Source organism: Macaca thibetana, chromosome 1, assembly GCF_024542745.1.
Source record: "Macaca thibetana thibetana isolate TM-01 chromosome 1, ASM2454274v1, whole genome shotgun sequence".
Lineage (NCBI taxonomy): Eukaryota > Metazoa > Chordata > Mammalia > Primates > Cercopithecidae > Macaca > Macaca thibetana.
The window spans coordinates 92,957,047-92,976,346 of NC_065578.1; the positions used below are offsets into that span (position 1 = coordinate 92,957,047).

Genomic DNA, 19,300 nt, shown 5'->3' on the forward strand with positions numbered 1-19,300 from the left:
GTATATTTCATTAGATTGTCTTTGTGAGGTAAGTTTCTTAATTATATTCATATTTTCAGTTTGAACATTTGTAACATTCTGAATGTCATGGCAATGGGTTTTATTTGGAAATGTTGTGATATGTTATATATAAAACAATACCCTGTATAGACAAGAAATGTTATGTGTTTCCATTTTGTTGTTGCTGTAAGAAGGTTTACATGTATTCATTATAATCTGCCAAGATTGGAAAGTAATGTGATACTACCTACTGGTTATCTGTATCTGGGTATGATTTTACCTATTCTGTTACATGGTTTTATAAAATGAATGAAATTTGAGCTCTTTCTTCAGTACATTGTTTCATTAACATATACGCATAAACACACACATCTGTGTAGATTTTTTTTAAGGGGTTGCTTGAGGCAAATTTGAAATTAAACTTAAGATTGGTATGTATTCTTATTTTATAGCAGGTATATTTTAAAAATAACGTTTCCTGAAAATGTCCGTTATAATGATTTAGATTCTCTTTTCAGGGCCCAGCACTAGAAGATTTCAGTCATCTGCCACCAGAACAGAGACGTAAAAAACTACAGCAGCGCATTGATGAACTTAACAGAGAACTACAGAAGGAATCAGACCAAAAGTATTATTCCTTTAAGTTTTCTCTATCATTATTGCTTATTTTAGGATCTACTTTGAGTGACACCCTTAAGTATGATATACAGAAGCCTTAAAAATCATATATACCAATTGAAATATCTTTTGAGAGAAAATTATACTCCTACCCTGGAAATTTTTATGGTTACCCTGTCATAGGTTAGAGAATTTCCTTGGTTGCAGATTTTTATTGGATGCTAATAGTGTATATTTATGCCTTCATTAATTTGCAAAAAATTTCTCAATGTTTTATTGTCAAGAGTAGTTTCACCAACACTAACCACCTGTTGTTCTTTGATACATTTTCATTTTGCTTTTATATGTGAATTGATTTCATTAGCAACCTGAGGCTGTTTTGTATGTAGCAAAACATTTGGCAGACAGTGCTTGATTACTAACAGCTTCATATTTGTTCACACATAGGTTTACTTTTTTATTTCATTTTTACAAGAAGTTTCCTCTAGTTTAATTTTTTTTAATGGACATAGAATTATATATGATAATTAAAGTGTTATTACAGTGAATTGGTGACTTGCTAGATCTTCACTGAGGATAAAATTGGAGCTTAAATTGTAGCATGAGAGATTGAAGTTTTGATGTTAAAAATTAGTGTATCAGATATGAAGTGGCGCTTAATCATATGAAATATTGCAATACCTTTGATTCTCATTCACAGTAGCTGTGTTCTGTAAAGTCACTGTGAACCCTGAATTATGGAATATTGAAACATTGCTCTTGGGGAGATACAGGGTTAGGTTCTAGGTAGCCACTGGTCACAATGTTTCCATCAGCTGATTGACACACAACCTTTTTTTATTTGTGTTCCTGTGCAAAAACACCTTATTTCATATATGATGTTGATTTATTAACTTTGAATTTTTTCTGATAGCACTGTAACTCATGCTTGAACAAAGCTTATCTAAGACATGTATTTTCTCTGTAAGTAATAATATTACGTCCTTCTTTTGCTTAAGAACACTAGACAGCATTTCATTGCCATGCTTAGGGGCTATTTTAAACACCAAGATCAACAAAAAGCACAAAAATGTGAGAAACATTGCACTAAATGAGTAGACTGCAAAAAGGATACATGTCCAGAATATGAGAATACAAGCAGAAAGGCCAGAGTATTACTGGTTTGACCTCAGCTTGGAACCTGAATGTTACCTCTGGTGACTCAAATTTTTCTCAGATATCTCCATGTCCAAAACAAGAATAAAGGCACAGAAATGTTAATGTTCTTGCCATGGCCTGGAATTAGTGCTAATCCAGAGAGACTTGGTTCAAAATTATGTGGAGCATAATAATAGAAGTTGAGGATGAAGAAGTATAGGACTTGTGAAAAATTCTGAATGCTTTTCTGTGGAGTTCTGTAGGTATTACAGTCCCCAGTTATTGAGAGAAGGGGTAACATTATTAGCTCTGTGTGCTAAAAGATAATTGAAAGCTGTATGAAGGGTAAATAGTATAGGAAAGAGATTGGAGGTAGAAGACTTTAACAATATGGGTGAGAGATGCTGAGGGCCTAAATTAAGGTATGGCCATGGGAATAGAAAGGAGGAATAGATAAAAGAATCATTTCAAAGCCAAAGTAGGTTGTACTTTTCTCCTGATTGGATGCTGGAGAAGAGAATACATGGAGGAAGCTTAGAAAAGAAAAAAAAAAGAAGGCTTGCAGCTATAGATTTAATTGCAACAATAAGAAAAAAGTTTAGGGCAAAGATAAAGATTTTGTTATGTTGATTTTTCAAATGTGAAAAGTCCATATTGGAAGTGTCCAGTTGAGTTTAGAAATATGAATCTAGAGTTCAGGAGAGAAAGAGGTCTGGAGATACGCATTTGAAAATCATCTGAACATAGATGATATTAAAACAATTAAGAGATCATCCTCAAACAAGACTGTAGGAAGAGACGCGAAGAAACCTTTGTCATTTTATGTAATACACATTTAAAGGTTGAACAAAGAAGGAGAAAGAAGCCAGTGAGGGAGATTATGAGAAAGAGGAAAAAGAAAATGTACCCTCTAGGAAGTCATGAAGGAAAAGAGTATTGAGGAGTGTTAGTCAATAGTGTCAGATGTTAGAGTCAAGAACAGCTAATTGAGGCATAACCGATTGTGATATGATTAGAGAATAGGAGGTAGGTTGAGAGGAGTTGGCAAATGACTGACTTTGGGTGGGGGCAAGTTAAAGCTGCCATTTCTATTTCTAGCAGAGGTGAGTGGGAGGACAATGATGATGTATGAGCTAAGGAACACTGTGGAATAGTGTGGCTGAGTTGGAATATAATGAATTTGATTTGGGACATGACGAGCTGAAGAATGTTATTCTAGCCCTTGATTTTGTGTGTGTGTGTGTGTTTGTATATATACATCTAAATAAAATTCCTTGTTTAGAAAGCAGGAAATAAGAAATGAACTCTGTTCTCTTTTGGTATTCCGATTGTCTTGATAAATTACTGACTCTATATATGTTATCACCTTTATGCAAATTGTCTTTAATCAGGTCGTGTTAGACAAACTTTAAAAGATATGACTCTACTTAAGATTAAGCTGCGTATGAGTCCCCAGAGTCAAATAAAACTCTTTTATCTGGAAGCATATGAAGTTAATATTTAATTCTGTGGTTCCCTTCTCTTTTTTAGAGATGCACTCAACAAAATGAAAGATGTATATGAGAAGAATCCACAAATGGGGGATCCAGGGAGTTTGCAGCCTAAATTAGCAGAGACCATGAATAACATTGACCGCCTACGAATGGAAATCCATAAGAATGAGGTAGAGTTGTTATTCAGCAGTTGTCAAGATAAATTATTTTTATAAACTTCATTATGATAGATTGGTTTTTCTTAGAATTATCTTCAAATGTTTATATTTAATGTTAGGGTTTATGATCTAAAAGTGTTATTGTGATGTGTGTTATTTAATCTCCTTGAAGTTTTTTATTTAGACCTTTATATAAAATTAAATATTTATACTGTTTTTTTGAATCAGCTATAAAGTTGATCATTTGACCAATTTGGAATAAAGGTTTCACATCTCTAAGAATTACATAATTATAAAAACAAACACATTTTAAATGTAGAAGTATAACTTATGAGCTTTTAAACGTATTTATTGAGCTCAGTTGTTTGCTTATTTTTTTCCTAAGGCTTGGCTCTCTGAAGTTGAAGGCAAAACAGGTGGGAGAGGAGACAGAAGACATAGCAGTGACATAAATCATCTTGTAACACAGGGACGAGAAAGGTCATTTTTTGTATTTTATTTGTATTTCTTCTCCTCAAAGTTTTCTCAACCTTTTGTCCTAAACTTTATACAATTCGTTTTTTTCTTCCAAATTTAACAAGTTCAGCTTTTAATAACCTCAGTCTTTTGAACCTAAGTAATTTTCTTTAGTGACAATTACAGATGAAGTAGGAAAGTTCATCTTGCTATTCAATCCTAGTTTGTCATGCATCCAAACACAGAGCTAGGAACATAGAAAATTCTTGGAGCTACAGTCTGAGGGCGTAGGCTCCTCAGGCATTGGAAGGTTTCTTAAGGTTCAAGTGGAGTTAGGGTCGCTTATGCCAAAGAAAAATTTTGCTATCAAATAGCTCAGAGTTTTGTGAAGAAAAAAAACACGTATTGTTAGTTTGGACCAGAGCTTCCAAAAGACACTTTGCTAAGTTTCTGTACCACTGGGACATTTCTTTCTTGATGTATTGTATCTTTTTTTCCATAATAAAAGTCCGCAAATTAGGATTCATCTTAGAGAAGAATGTGAGCGGCCTAGTAACAACTCTTAGTTTTCTACTTAATTATAGTGTAATCTAAGCAAGTTCATTTTTAATGCTCCCTGAATCTCAGTTTCCTGAAGTATAAAATGGAGGTTAAAACATCCACCCTTTAGGTTTGTTAGTATAAAAGTAAATAATGTACCTAAAGCACCTAGTAGTAAATAGTGGTAATAATAGTATGACTTCTTGAAAGAGTACGTATCTTTAATCTGTCAAGAGATACCCACAAATTACTGGTTTTTGTTATTAGGTAAAACTCAGATTAAAAGGATCTAATTTCTTTGGCATGTGTTATTTCTCTGGCTTCAGGCTTACTGAAAGTACTGTTAAAATCTAATTCTGTAAAATTTTCCATTATTAAATCTAATTCAGTCATTTGATTCTTCAGCAAAATTATTAACATTTTTCTCTGATTTAAAAAATTTTAAGAAAAATAAATTATATTTGTATTACCTGCTTTTTTGGATTTTTTAAGTTACCAACTTCCCTGTTACCATGATTAGTTGGAAATTTACTTTATGTTTTATTTTAGTTGAGAATCTTCTAATTTTCAGTGACAGAGTGAATACTTTACCCCTTCTGGCTTAAACCAAAAATGGACTTCATTGGCTGACTTTAGGGAGAGCTTGATCTAGGAGCGCAGATGTTATCCCCGGGACTCGATTTCTGTCCACCTCACAGCTGTGCTTTCTACTGTGTTGGCTTAATTTTAAGGCTCCAAAGCTCTAAGTGAGTATTCCTGCAGGTTCAAGTCCAGTAGAAAAGGGACAGAGTGAGTTCTCTTCCAAGAGTCCCAAGCAAAAGTCTCTGTGCATTTCTTACATCTGATTAGGTTACAGGACTTCCTGTGAACTGGTCATGCAGATGCTTGCTCTGATGGCCATTCCAGATCCAGAATAGAAACAGTTCAACCTGAAGCTTGTGAACTAAACATAGGTCTGCATGGGTCCCCTAAGGAATTTTAGGATGATAAACTTGGGATGATGGAAGACAAGTGTCTAGAACGTTTTTCTGTTTTATCTCTAGACCTGGTGATAGTGAGATGTATTTACTGAATAATACTTTGTGCCTAGAATATTGTAATCTTGTAATTTTTTTATTTTAGGAAATTCAGCAAAGCAGCATTTTGTATTAGAAGTAATTTGTATACTCGACGTTTGAAAAAAATAGGGCTTAAGTGGAAACCGTGTCATTAATATTTAATTTTTGGAATTGATCCTGAGGATATCAATTTATAAATAATCTATATAATTCTCATGTTTATGATACTTGATCAGAGATAATTTTTTGTTTTACAGTCCTGAGGGAAGTTACACTGATGATGCAAACCAGGAAGTCCGTGGGCCACCCCAACAGCATGGTCACCACAGTGAGTTTGATGATGAATTTGAGGATGATGATCCCTTACCTGCTATTGGACACTGCAAAGCTATCTACCCTTTTGATGGTATGATTTTCTTAATAATATTGTATTTGATAAAATTGGTTCTTTAAAAGTATTTACATCGAGTCACTCACTGTAGTGTCGTTATTTAAGTAATACACGTTGTCAGAAAATTATCCCATTTCTTTAGTATGCATACTTTTGTTTTAACTGTATTATAAATGTAGATATTTTTCTTCCATACATGGAATTAAAAGGAAATTACCCATGTTACTAGCATCCTAATACAGATTATTAATTAATTATCAATTTTGGTCAATGCAGAATTTTCACCAGAGTTCTTACTAATGTGTACATGTCCTAAACAAAGTTGAGACATCTTGAACATGTAGCCCAACCCAGGAAGCGGGATGCTGGTGGATGCCACTTCATGTTCTTCCTCCTTGTAGCTTACTAACATTAAGAGACAGGCACGAGGCATAGTTAGCTGAATGCCATCATCATATACTAAGTCTACGTAGGCCACCTGTTTAGATGAAAGTGGGAGAGAATGTAGTAGCTACTGACTGTGCTATCTCTTACCCCATGAAAGTTGAAGAACAAACTCTGGAAGGGAAGTAAGGCACTGAGGCCCTCTCCTGCAGATTTTTAGTTCCTCTTTCTCCTGGACTCTGAAAAATACTCTCCCTCAACTAGCAGGAGAGCTGAGTAACACTTTCATAAAAAAACTGTTGTAAAATGGTGCTTGATTTAAGGTCCTTCTCCCCACTTCATGTTGGTTTAAAATTGAGCAAAGTCTCTAGTAACTTCTTATTAGAAAATATATTAAATTTAAGACCTTGCAACCAAGTGCAGTGATGTGTGCCTGTAGTCCCAGACACTTGGGAGGCTGTGGTGGGAGGATTGCTTGAGCCCAGGAGTTCGAATCCAGCCTGGGCAGTAAGACCCTATCTCTAAAACAAAACAAAACAAAACAAAATACTTGCTATAATGTAATCTAGAGAGTCGGGAAGTAATTTAGCACATGTTAAATGAAGATTCACTTGTGAAAATTGTTACTGCTAAGCAGGTTGGGGGTGGTTGGGGATAGAGAGTAAAAGAGTTGTGTATGGCCATTCTGTTTCTACCACCTCTAGAGTCAAACCTGTATTTTTCTCTGCTCTCCCTTCAAATGGTATTTTTTCCTTCTTTCTTCCCACTCTTTTGCTCTCTAGTTACTATTTTCCTAATCCATACCTAATGAATTTTTTTAGATAGTAAGACACTAAAATTTGGGTAAAGAGTTGGAATAGTGACATAGGAATTAGAATACTCTGTCAACTCATGTAATGTCACTGTGGCTCAGTTACCTTCATCTGTTACATGGGGGTGATGTTAGCCAGCCCTGCAGGCTTATTATGCAGCTCAAATGGGAGAATGAATATGAAAGTGCTGGGTAAACCACAAAGCATAATAGAGATGTTGCTAATGAGAATCAGTAGTTCCAGATACATTGAAATCTAATAGGGTTTCATTGTATTTTGTGTGTTGTATTTGTAACTTTAAAAAAATATATCACATTTCTTAAATTACGCTTGTGAAAACTCTCATCTAGGACATAATGAAGGTACTCTAGCAATGAAAGAAGGTGAAGTTCTCTACATTATAGAGGAGGACAAAGGTGACGGATGGACAAGAGCTCGGAGACAGAACGGTGAAGAAGGCTACGTTCCCACGTCATACATAGATGTAACTCTAGAGAAAAACAGTAAAGGTGCAGTAACTTATATCTAAAGTAACCAGGCACCTTTGTGCCGTGTGCGACATAGAAAGAGTAACATAAAATGAAAACACATTCAATAGGTTGAAAAAAATAAGAAAACTTAAAGGGCATCCAAGATTAATTGTTCACTATGTGAGCTGAGTGTAGGCTTGATCTTGTGAATATTACCACAAGAAACATTTTGTGGCACTTTACTGTTTGAGTAATGTTGGTGTGAAGCTTAATTGATGCCTTTTGCTTTATGTCCTGCTTAAGTCTGTGTGAAGGATTTGTGTTTTTCTGCCTTACAAATAGAATTTGATTTATTGGGCAGGAATTCATGGATAGTAATGCTCTCTGCCCCCTTTACTTCAGAAAACACAGTGACTATAGTGAATTTGAATAAGTGAAACTGCTCTGAAATGCCATGGAAAGCCGACTCCCCAAAGAGTGGTTTCTTCTAGGAGTTTGAGTTTGTAGCTACAGTTTTCAAGAAGAAAAATAGTAGTTGGAAATTTGGTAAAATAATAAAATCATTTTCATTTTCTTCCCTTTTCTTAACTTTGGTTTCCTAAAGGAAGAAAATAAACACGTAGCACATAATCTATTTAAATAGATTTAAAGAGAGTTGCAAAATAAATCTCCTGGTCTAGCTCTTAGGTGAATAAAAGAGATTTTGTTTGAGACCTCAAAATATTTTGAGGTTAACTGGTAATTTTCAATAATTTACAGGCTTCTTTCCAAACTAATCTTATACTTTGTATGTTTGATCTTGAAAATATCTTTTGGGAAATACCACTTTAGTGATTATTTAGCATTTAGCAGTTACACAGAAAAATACATAGTTATATAGAAAAATACACATTTGAAGATAGAGGAAATGTTGAATGGAGGGGAAGTTTTGACAGATTTTATTTTAAAGGAGAAACTTTTTGACTATCTGGGTTAAAGGAAGATACGTATACCACCCTTTAGGGCATTTTGTTATTTTAGCTGAATCGTTAGTTATTAGGATAGATAAATTTTTCCAGTTAATTTCAGCAAGCATTGTTGGAAACACTGTGCAGTCAAGGACTGTGCAGTGCTGGTTATGTGATCACACCCTGAGTCAGTGGTGTGGGGAAGTAAAGTGAAGAAGCAGTAAGATTGGTTTTTAATTTTGCCTATGTTTTAAATTCTCCTGGTATTTTCAGTAGCTGACTGTAAAATGATTAGAGACATTTGGGACAGGCACTTTAAACTGAACACCCCTTTTGGTTTTACCAAAGGTCTTCAGTAATTGTTCTTTTCTTTTTCCTCCTGGACTGCAGGTTCCTGAAGAGGGTTTCTGAGGAAATGGGCAAGATGTTGAAGGAGGTTACATGCAGCTGCTTTTGGGGGGAGGGTATTAGAGTTGTCAGGCTCAAAGAGAGTGAGAGAAGCAAGTTGCATGAGTGCATGTAGACATGATTATTTTTTACTAACTTCATTAGCATTTCCATACATTGTTTTTAAAAATCATACCAACCCTTAAGTTCTTAGTTCACAGTTATTCCCACAAAAGAAAAAGCCAACAATAGTGTACCATTTTTCTATTTATTTTATTGCTGTCTAATCAATAAAGAATGCAGAGCTGTCAAAAAATGTGTCTTACATTAGCATCCCAACAGGATTGTCTCCCTCCCAGCTCTGTTTTAATTGGCTTTTAGACCCACTATCTGTCAGATCCTTGCCATCTGTCAGTGTCTGCCTGTGCCACCTCCGTGCTTGCTTAACATCCTGTTGCATGTCTAGAGTGACTGAGCTAGATTTTTCAGGCATGTCTTTAGATTCCCTTGTTCTTGTCAAAGCCTTTGTTTTGTTTTACATTTGTAGTGCAAATCACTTTGTCAAACATCTCCAGCACTAATGTTTCCATCCTAGTATTTGTGCACACTGCTATAACCTCCCCACTGCAAACATTCCAGTTTTGGCATTACGAAGAAGTAGCCTGTGAACCTGAGGTATTTATGGTAAGAAAAAGAAAACATCTCTGCTGTAGCCTGCAGCCCGGTTGAAAGAACTCTTTGAAACGTGACACATCTTCAGCACCTCAGTCTGGGAAGAATCTATAGTCAGCACTGAAATCCTGGCATAATAAACACAGAAGATACTCACCACCTCAAGACAAAGGACTGTTGTCAAAAGTCAGCTGCTTCCATTCAAATGCTGCCTTAAACTAGAGTGCCTAAATCTGTTGATTGCCAACACTACCACTACAGTATCCCACAAAGGGCTTTATGTGTCAGCTCAGTGCGACCTCCTTTAACTCTGCAGCACTGCTGCAGCTACCGATGTAGCCTCGGTAGGTGGCTATTAGAGCTCTACCATATACAATGGTGCATCTTCAAATTTATGCATCAAACTAAAGACATGTCCAAGTCCATTTTACTTTCCTCAGTGTTTTTATGAGAAGTTTTATGGACCTCCCCCAATTGTCTTTTTATTTGGGGTTATGACGATCATGTTTGATAATTACAATGATAGTCTGTTTCCACGTGATGCTTTTGTTTGAACCTGATAAAATTTAGTGAAACTTTGTAATGATCTATGTGCACTTTTACTTGTAAAATGGAATTTCTGTATGTTTATACTTGTAAATAGGATTGTTGTTAGTGCTCCTGTTGCTCATGGTGTCCTGCCTCGCATTTGTGATTCTGTTAATGACTTGTATCTTAACTAATTTCTTAGTGGTGTTGTAATAGGGAGATGGGGCAGGTGGGGGGTTATTTGTACCACTGAATCTTCATTAATTTGATTCTTTACTGTTTTGAGGGGAGAAAGAACGTGAAATGGTTTGTGTATTATTGAATTTTAAGCAATATTTTAGAAGCTGTGTGACTGCTTTAATAACTTTTTCCCAGTGTTATTTGAATCATACTACCAGTTATACTAAAGCTAAATGACAATTGTGTGAAAGTTACTGCCTTCATAAGATCAAGTCACCACTGTTACACAGCTGACATATAGTGTATTACCTTTGCAGCTAGTAAACTATAAAGTTTAGATATTGAATCTCGTTACAGGGTTATTTATATAATGTGACATTATTCAGTACTGACAGACTACGTGAAGTAGTTTTAAAATCTAGTGCTATTTTTATTTTAAAGGTTAGCAATGAGGAGGAAATGTGATCTGGCTGTGTTTGTCTTCTGTACAAAGCCTGAAGTGCTTATGGTTTTTTGGCTAACAGCCACAGAGGGCAAAGTTTAAGACTATCTTGTAAGGACTAACTGTTCTTTTCAAGCTACTGTTTGTTTTTCTAAAAGCAGGATTTGCTTCCGTAGGAGGCAAGTTCCTTGACGTGGAATAGTGCAACCTGTATATGGGTTATTATAATAGGAAAGACATTTGTACTTGCACAGTTTAAATCATTCTTAAATTTTGAACATGTGAATTGTCCCAAAAAATCTTTAATTTTTTGGTAATTTTTACTCTCTTTGTGCACATGTTGATTTCTTAATCATAAATCCTTCATTTAAAGATAGTGTTCTCTGTTGAGAATATTTTCATGGAATAAAACAATCTTTTCATGGCCTGTTAAGGTGTTGAGTGTGTGATCTTTCATTGCTCTGTGAACCAGAGATGTGATGATTTTGTTCTTGAATGTGCCAAGTCTCAGGTAATACAGAGTAGATGACAAATTCCGTAAGTGGGACAACTGTTTTTTTTCTTGCAAAGCAGTTTTGGAAATTTTATTCTAATTTTGGTTTCTCTAAGCTTTCCTAAAGGGGGAAAAAAAAGTTCACTGTCTCTTTAGAGTGAATTTAAATTGCTTGCAATAATTTGGATTTATCTTTCTTCTCCAGTAGCTGTGTTGCATAGACTTTCCTTTTACACCATCTATCCACTGCGTCCATAAGAACTTTCCTTGTACCTCATAGCCCAGTCTAGCCACTACACGCTGGACAGCATTTCCTGTGCTCTGGCTTGATTCCTGATCAGTTACAACACCCAAGTCTTCCTGGCATTTCAAAGCATGGGAAGAACATTTGCCATAATTAGTGACATATTATCTGTAACTTCAGAAAGTCTAATTTCAGAAGATTCACCTTTTAAAAAATGGAAATATGAAACTATGACTGCAAACTTTTAGAAACTCAGAAAAGGGAATAAAATTCAGGGTAGATGCTGAACAATGAGAGGCTGTGATTGTTGAGATGAAAATTTAGAGATCAGTCCCAAGTTTGGAAGTAGGAACACACAAAACAAAATAGTAGGAAAATAGTGTCAATTGTTAAAACTTCAGATGGACAGACATTTGGGGTGGGGAGCGCAAAACAATGAAAAAGGCTTTTATTATCGAAACTAAGATCAGGGAAATCACATCCTATTTGTGAGGGGCAGATAACGTCCTTATAACAATAACAACAAATGAAAAGGTTCTCCAGGCTCATTGAAAGGGATTTTATTTTGAAGAACGAACAGATTGTAAGTATTATCTGAAATACTTGGGACCAGAAGTGGTGGTGGTGGTTTTTTTTTTTTTTTTTTTTCTTTTTTAATATTTGCATTAAATACTTACCAGTTGAGCATCCTTAATCCCCAAATCCAGAATTTTCCAGTCAGCATTTCCTTTGAGCATCATGTCAGTGCTCAGAAAGTTTCAGATTTTGGAGTTTAGAATTTGGGATTCTCAACTTGTATTAGCTTAGATTAAAAAAAAAAAATGCTTAAGAAACAATGAACTTACTTCTATGGGTTCCTATACCTAGGATCAATGTATTCTTGAGGATAGTCACTGTCAGGAATTAGGGAAACTACAGAAAACATAAGAGGCACCAAAAGATTGGGGAATTGGCAAACATACATTTTGAAGAGTAAATTCTGAGAGAAGTTGGACAACCACCCTTGAAAGTATTAGATAATGTTAGCTTTTAGGGGACAGTGTATTGGGCAACTGACTGAGGTTCCTAAGAATAAGCCATTTCAAAATAGCCTCATTTCTTTCTTTTGATACAAATGGGGGAATTCTAAGACACAATTCGTGTCTTGCTTTCAACACAATTTCAGTTTGACAAGATTTCTCACTTGTTTTTTGTGAGCTGTAACAGCACTGTTAGGGAGAATGGGAGGATTTGATGACCTGATTTGGTAAACCCAGAATCTCCACCCTGAGGAGTTTATATGTATATGTATATTATGAACCATTATAAGATAAATGTATCACCCAGTTTAACAAATAGAATATTACCAGGTGGGTGCAGTGGAAGCACTGTCTGAGTGTGGAGTGAGACAGATAAAAACTACAAGCTTCCAATTCTGGCAAAGCAAGATCAGCAATCCCCAACCATCTTACTCCCTCTCACCCTTTTCTCCATTCTCTTCTATGGCTGAGAGCTCCTGCCACTGGCTCTTGGCATATAGCCAGCACCCAGATGGTGCTGTGCTGATGTAGGAGGTGAGATGAGGGTAGGAAGTGAGATGGCGATCTGTTGCCTGTCCCCTCTCTTCAGGTGCCAGACAGTGGATAGTAAACTAATGATAACGATCAGTTGAATGGGGGAAGTCACTGGAAGAGTTTGCAGTTCCTTGTGTCAAATCACAGGGGCGTCGTTTACCTGGTGACAGCCATAACAAACAGATTATACCAACCCATTTGTTTAAACAACTTGAAAATTATTAGTGATTGATAAATGGTTGGTGCTACTTCTATCACTTGATAAAGTTTTATGTAGTTTAAAGAAAATGAATTGATTTGTACACTGATTTATATATTTATGATTTTAATATCCCATTTATCAAATATTTTAAATATTCAATTGTATCTTGAGACTTGGCTTTTTCACTCATCATTTCTAAGATTTATCCTTGTTTATGCATAATTTTATTGTGTATAGTATTCCATTATAAAAGTATACACAATTTATCCATCCTCTTGTTGATGGACATTTGGGCTATTAGTTTTGCTGGTAAAAATATACTGCTTATGTATATCTATGTACATGTTTACTGATTTAAGAGTGTCTCTAAAATCTGTACCGAGGAGTAGAATTGCCAGGTCATCGTTATAGTTTTCATTACAATTTTAGATTCAAGGGGCACATGTTCAGGCTTATTACGTGGATTTATTGTGTGCTGCTCAGCTTTGGACTTCTAATGATCCTTTTGCTCAAATAGTGAACATAGTAACCAATAGGTATTTTTTCAAGCCTTTCTCCCCTCTCTCGCTCCCCGCTTTTTGGATCCCCAGTGTCTATTGCTTCCATCTTTATGTACATGTTTATCTAATGTTTTGCTCCCACTTAAAAGTGAGGACATGCAGTAGTATTTGGTTTTCTGTTTCTGCATTAATTCGCTTAGGATAATGGCCTCCAGCTGCATCCATGTTATTGCAAATAATATTTCATTCTTTTCCATGGTTGTGTAGTAGTCCATGGTGTGTATGCATCACATTTTTTTTTTCTTTCTTTCTTTTTTTTTTTTTTTTTTTTGAGATGGAGTTTTGCTGTTTTCACCCAGCTGGAGTGCAATGGCATAATCTCGGCTCACTGCAACCTCTGCCTCCCGGGTTCACGTGATTCTCCTGCCTCCGCCTCCTGAGTAGCTGGGATTACAGGTGCCCGCCATCACACCCAGCTGATTTTTGTATTTTTAGTAGAGACAGGGTTTCACCATGTTGGCCAGGCTGGTTTCAAACTCCTGACCTCAGGCCACCCGCCTCGGCCTCCCAAAGTGCTGGGATTACAGGCATGAACCACCGTGCCTGCCCACCACATTTTCTTTATCCAGTCAACCACTAATGGGCACCTGGGTTGATTGTATGTCTTTGTTGTTGTGAATAGTGCTGTGATAAATACACGAGTGCAGATGTCTTTTTGGTAGAATGATTTCTTTTCCTTTGGGTATATACCCAGTAGTGCAATTGCTGGGTCAAATGGTATAATTCTAGTTTCAGTTCTTTGAGAAATCTCCAAACTGCTTTCCACAAGGGCTGAACTAATTTGCATTTCCACCAACAGTGTAGAAGCATTCTCTTTTTTTCACAACCTTGCCAACATCTTTTTTTTTTTTTTTTTTCACTTTTCAGTAGCCATTCTGACTGGTGTGAGCTGATATTGTGGTTTTCATTTGCATCTCTCTGCTGACTAATGATAGAAGTTTTTCATGTTTGTTGGCTGCTCGTGTGTCTTCTGAGAAGTGTCTGTTCATGTCCATTGCCCACTTTTTAATGTAGTTATTTTCTTGCTGATTTAAGTTCCTTACAGATTCTGGATATTAGTCCTTGGTCAGATGTGTAGTGTGCAAATATTTGCTCCCATTCTGTAGGTTGTCTGTTTAATCTGTTGATAGTTTCTTTTGCTATGCAGAAGCTCTTTGGTTTAGTTGGGTCTCAGTTGTCAACTTTTGTTCTTGTTGCATTTGCTTTAGAGGATGTAGTCATAAATTCTTTGCCTAGGCCAATATTTAGAAGAGTATTTTCTAGGTTTTCTTCTAGGCTTTTTATAGCTTGAGGTCTTTCAGTTAAGTCTTTAATTCATCTTAATTTTTGTGTATTGTCAGAAGTAGGTGTCCAGCTTCATTCTTCTGCATATGGTTAGTTTTCCCAGCACTATTTATTGAATAGGGTATACTTTCCCTATTATTTATTTTGTCAACTTTGTTGAAGATCAATTGGTTGTAGGTGTGCAGCAGCTTTATTTCAGGGGTCCTTACTCTGTTTCATTGGTCTATTGTGTCTATTTTTGTACCAGTACCATGCTGGTTTGGTTACTGTAGCCTTGTGGTATAGTTTGAAGTCAGGTAATGTGATACCTTCCACTTTATTCTTTTTGCTTTGTTCCGTATGAATTTTAGAATGATTTTTTCTAATTTTGTCAAAAGTGACATTTGTAATTTGATAGGAATAGTGTTGAATCTATATATTGCTTTGGGCAATATTGACATTTTAATGATATTCATTCTTCCAGTGCATGAACACTGATTGATTTTCCATTTGTTTGTGTCACCTATGATTTCTTTCAGCAGTATTTCAGCAGTCCTAGTTTTGGTTTTTTGTTTTTTTGGGTTTTTTTTTTGGTGACTATTGTAAATGAGATTATATTCTTGATTTGGTTCTCAGCTTGAATGTTACTGGTATATAGAAATGCTGCTGATTGTTGTACATTGATTTTGCATCTTGAGACTTTGCTTAAGTCATTTATGAGGTCTGGGAGTCTTTTGGTGGAATCGTTAGGGTTTTCTAGGTACAGAATCATCATCAACACAGAGAAAATAGGACTTCCCTTTTTCCTACTTGGGTGCCTTTTATTTCTTTCTCTTGCCTGACTGCTCTGGCTAGGACTTCCTTAATTTTCAGTTTTAAAATATAATGCCACATTTGCCTCCCAAAGTTATTGTAATATTTTTACACTCCTACAAGCATTGTATAAGGGTTATTTGTGTTCCATATCCTGGCCAGCACTTAGGAGTCAGACTTCAATTTTTGTCAGTTAAAGGATATAAAAGAGCATTTCATTGTAGGTTTCAGTTGTTGCCCTGATTATTGATGTTGTGCATCTTCATGTTTACTATGTTTCCCCTTCTTGTAAAAACCCTGTTTTTATCCTTTTTGTTTTCGGCGGGGGGGGGGGGTCAATTGTCTTTTTATATTTATTCATGGAAGCTCTTTATGTATTAAGGATGCTAATTGTGTTAGTTATCTCTTACTGTGTAACATAGCTGGCTGATTTTGGCTCAGGGTTTCTCATGAGGTCGCAGTCCAACTGCTGGCTGAGGTTGTAGTCACCTCAAGGCTTTGACTGGGGCTGGAGAGTCCACTTCCAAGATTATCCTTGCTGGCTGTTGGCCAGAGGCTACAGTTCCTTGCCATGAGGACCTCTCCATAGGGATACTCACAAGGTGGCATCTTGCTTTCCCCAGAGTGAGTGATCCAAGACTCAAGACAGAAGCTACAGTCTTCTCATAACCTATCTCAGATGCAACATACCATTACTTCTGCCCTGTGTGCTTGGTTGCACAAAGCCTGGTATAATGTGGGAAGGGACAACACAGAGTGTGAGCACCAGGAGGCAGAGAACACTGGGGGCCATCTTGGAGGCTGCCTACCATACTAATCTGTTGTCCATTTTATGTGTTGCCAATATTTCTGATTTTTCAGGTTCTCTATGTTGTCTTTTGAATGAAAGTTCTTTTTAATGCAGATTGTTATTTTATAATTAATGCTTTTTCTAACTTAAGAAATACTTGATTCAAAGTAAAATATATTTTATTATAAAAGTATTACGATTTTGCCTTTCACATGTAGGTTCTTAACTCATCCAGATTTTATTTTTGTGTATGACAAGAGGTAAGAGACCATTTTCCCCCTTTCATTTGCTTAACCAATTGTTCAATAATTAAAGTCATCCTTTCCCTTGCTGATCAACAGTATCACTCTGTCATGTTAAATTTCTGATGATACCTTAATTACTGTAGCTGAATTATGAGCTTTCATATCTGGTAGGCACCACCAACCGGTGACCGCTGTAAATAAATTTCTTGGTTTTGGATTTTGTAATTTTTACTCCAGACCTGTATGAGGACAGGCGTGTGGTTGCAGATCCTCACTGAAGATTATAGTCATTATAATTATTTTCTTCCTGGAGCTGTATGTGAAGACAGTCATGTTTCCTGGCAACCTCCCTTTGCTGGCAGATGAATGTTTTCTATTCCATTAACAGGGACCCTTTAAGGAGTCCTGCTTAATGGAGGCATTTTAAGTTCCCCCAAGACAGACACTCTCATTCATTGAGCTGACGTTACTCTTTGCCTCTAGGTCTGTCCCGGCTCCTAAGTTCTCATAAGGAGTTGATTCAAATTTGCTGAACCTTTTTCAGGTGCGGCGGGGGGAGAAGTTTGTTCCTTGGGGATTTCTATCAAGGTTGATCATACACTAAAAGGTATGTTTATTAAAATGTATTCAGGATTTAGTTATGGGTGAGAGGGCTAAAAGCATCTGAACCACCATATTGCCGGAAGTAGTAGAAATGTGCTTTGGTATGTTTCAACAAAAAATAACATATTATGGCACCTTTTAAAAAAATGTGGCACATTTTTAAAAACCATCACAGGGCGATAGTTAAGTTACAGTGTAACTTCTGTCACCAATAAATCATAGTTTTTAAAGGCTATTTAACATCGTGGAGAAATTTTCACAGCCAGTTTAAGGCGAATATAAAAGTTGGTATGGTCCTAATACTATGTAAAAGAGAAGGAAAAACAGATTATTAAATGTTTGACAGTTGGTGGCAGAGTGACAGGATATGTTAAAGTCTTACATTCCAAATTCTGTACAATAGGGAAAGTTGAGAGGGATATTGATAAACTAGAAAGAAAGTAGAAAGTATCCCCCTTGCTTAATGAGAAACCTAGAAAGCCAACCTAGGAAACACATTGTTGTACTTATCAGCTAGAGGAAAAGGTAACAGTTGATTACTCTGAAATATGTGAAGAGATGTTCTGTTTATAACATCTGGGTGCCCAGTTTGTACAGGCTGCTATGCTGCACATGGAATTCAATGAGGTAAACTTGGCCTAACTACACTTGCTAGCAAGTACCACAGCTTGAGTCTGAACCCAGGTCCTGTGCAGCTGTTTCTACCTTGTATCACTATCACTCTGTCTCCTAATCCAGGAATATTAAATTTTTCGTACCACTTTCATTCATTTTGGTTTACCATCAGGATATGGTGCCTAGGGAAGAGCATGCCTGAGGTGGCTAAGAGGTAGAATTACTGTACCAAGATGAATTGTTTAATATGAAAGAGACTGGATACAACTGTTTCACAAAAAGATATATTTTCATTCATGAGTATTTACATTTTTCGTATTTGTTTAAAGAATATCATATAACTGATACCTTCTGAAATGGTTCAGGCTTTTAAACTCTTCTATTTACACTTATCTGACATGGAATTAAAACTAAAATGGTCAAATACCATGATAATAGAAAGCAACCAGCCAACATAGCTAGGTCTTCTCTTAAATTTGCTGATCAACATTAGCAGTAGTTATCTTAATAATAAATTATTCATTTAAAAATCAGTAGTAATTTTAGACAATTCATAAATAAGTGTGCTCTGTGCAATTTACACGTTTAATATCCTGTGGATACTAAAAGCTTGTATATTGTCAGATTTGCACATTATTACTTTATCAAATAGTAAGCTTTCCCAAAGATGAAGCTGGGGAAACTTGAAAAGACATTCTAAAGGTTCTCTGGAGAGTTATCAAAGCTCTGCCTGCTTTACAGGAGGAGGTTCCAATTTGCGTGAGAGGGCCGTTAAAATCTGGTTGAATTTCTCGTATCTCTCTGCCTGATTGACTTGTGCGCCTTTGCTGCCCCATAGCAATCGCATTTGAAATTCAGTCTTGCAGATTTCATTCATTTCTTCGTCTGGTTGAAAACCTAATCAAAACAAAACAAACAGAAAGTTACTTCAGTTCTGTCTAAGTAGACTGAAAGCTTGCTTAAAGTAGAATCAAAATGAACTACTTCTCTCTCTCAGAACTTTAAAAAATGTCCCCAAAGAAAAATATAGGATCTATTCTGTATAAGGGAGAGCAGAGTCCCACCCTGCAGAACGTGAGCACCTTCAGAGAAGAAATAACAGGTCAACTCATTAAAAACAATAGCGTGAAACTGGTTTGTACAGACCACCGTGGGAAGTAGTGCTGTGGGAAGGAGGGTTCATGGTACCTAGGAGTTTGTTACTTGTTTTTACCAACTTTACGGATGTACAGTTTACATGTCATAT

At 36.1% G+C, this 19,300-nt stretch overlaps 2 protein-coding genes across 6 annotated transcripts in view; one reads left to right on the plus strand and one right to left on the minus strand.

Annotated features, from left to right (window-relative positions):
• FNBP1L (formin binding protein 1 like) overlaps window positions 1–11,106 on the plus strand; it is a 106,219-nt gene extending 95,113 nt beyond the window's left edge. For 2 of the 3 annotated variants that reach the window (XM_050807211.1, XM_050807231.1), the window contains 5 exons: window positions 519–628; window positions 3,286–3,418; window positions 3,792–3,886; window positions 5,718–5,866; window positions 7,398–11,106. In XM_050807211.1, coding sequence (XP_050663168.1) covers window positions 519–628; window positions 3,286–3,418; window positions 3,792–3,886; window positions 5,718–5,866; window positions 7,398–7,576 — 666 coding nt within the window. In that variant the 3' untranslated portion in view covers window positions 7,577–11,106. The remainder of the gene's footprint in view (window positions 1–518; window positions 629–3,285; window positions 3,419–3,791; window positions 3,887–5,717; window positions 5,867–7,397) is intronic. The other variant, XM_050807221.1, reaches the window with a different exon arrangement.
• Window positions 11,107–18,324: 7,218 nt separating this feature from the next.
• BCAR3 (BCAR3 adaptor protein, NSP family member) overlaps window positions 18,325–19,300 on the minus strand; it is a 121,331-nt gene continuing 120,355 nt past the window's right edge. For all 3 annotated transcript variants that reach the window (XM_050807188.1, XM_050807178.1, XM_050807197.1), the window contains one exon: window positions 18,325–18,951. In XM_050807188.1, the coding sequence (XP_050663145.1) occupies window positions 18,773–18,951 (179 nt within the window). In that variant the 3' untranslated portion in view covers window positions 18,325–18,772. The remainder of the gene's footprint in view (window positions 18,952–19,300) is intronic.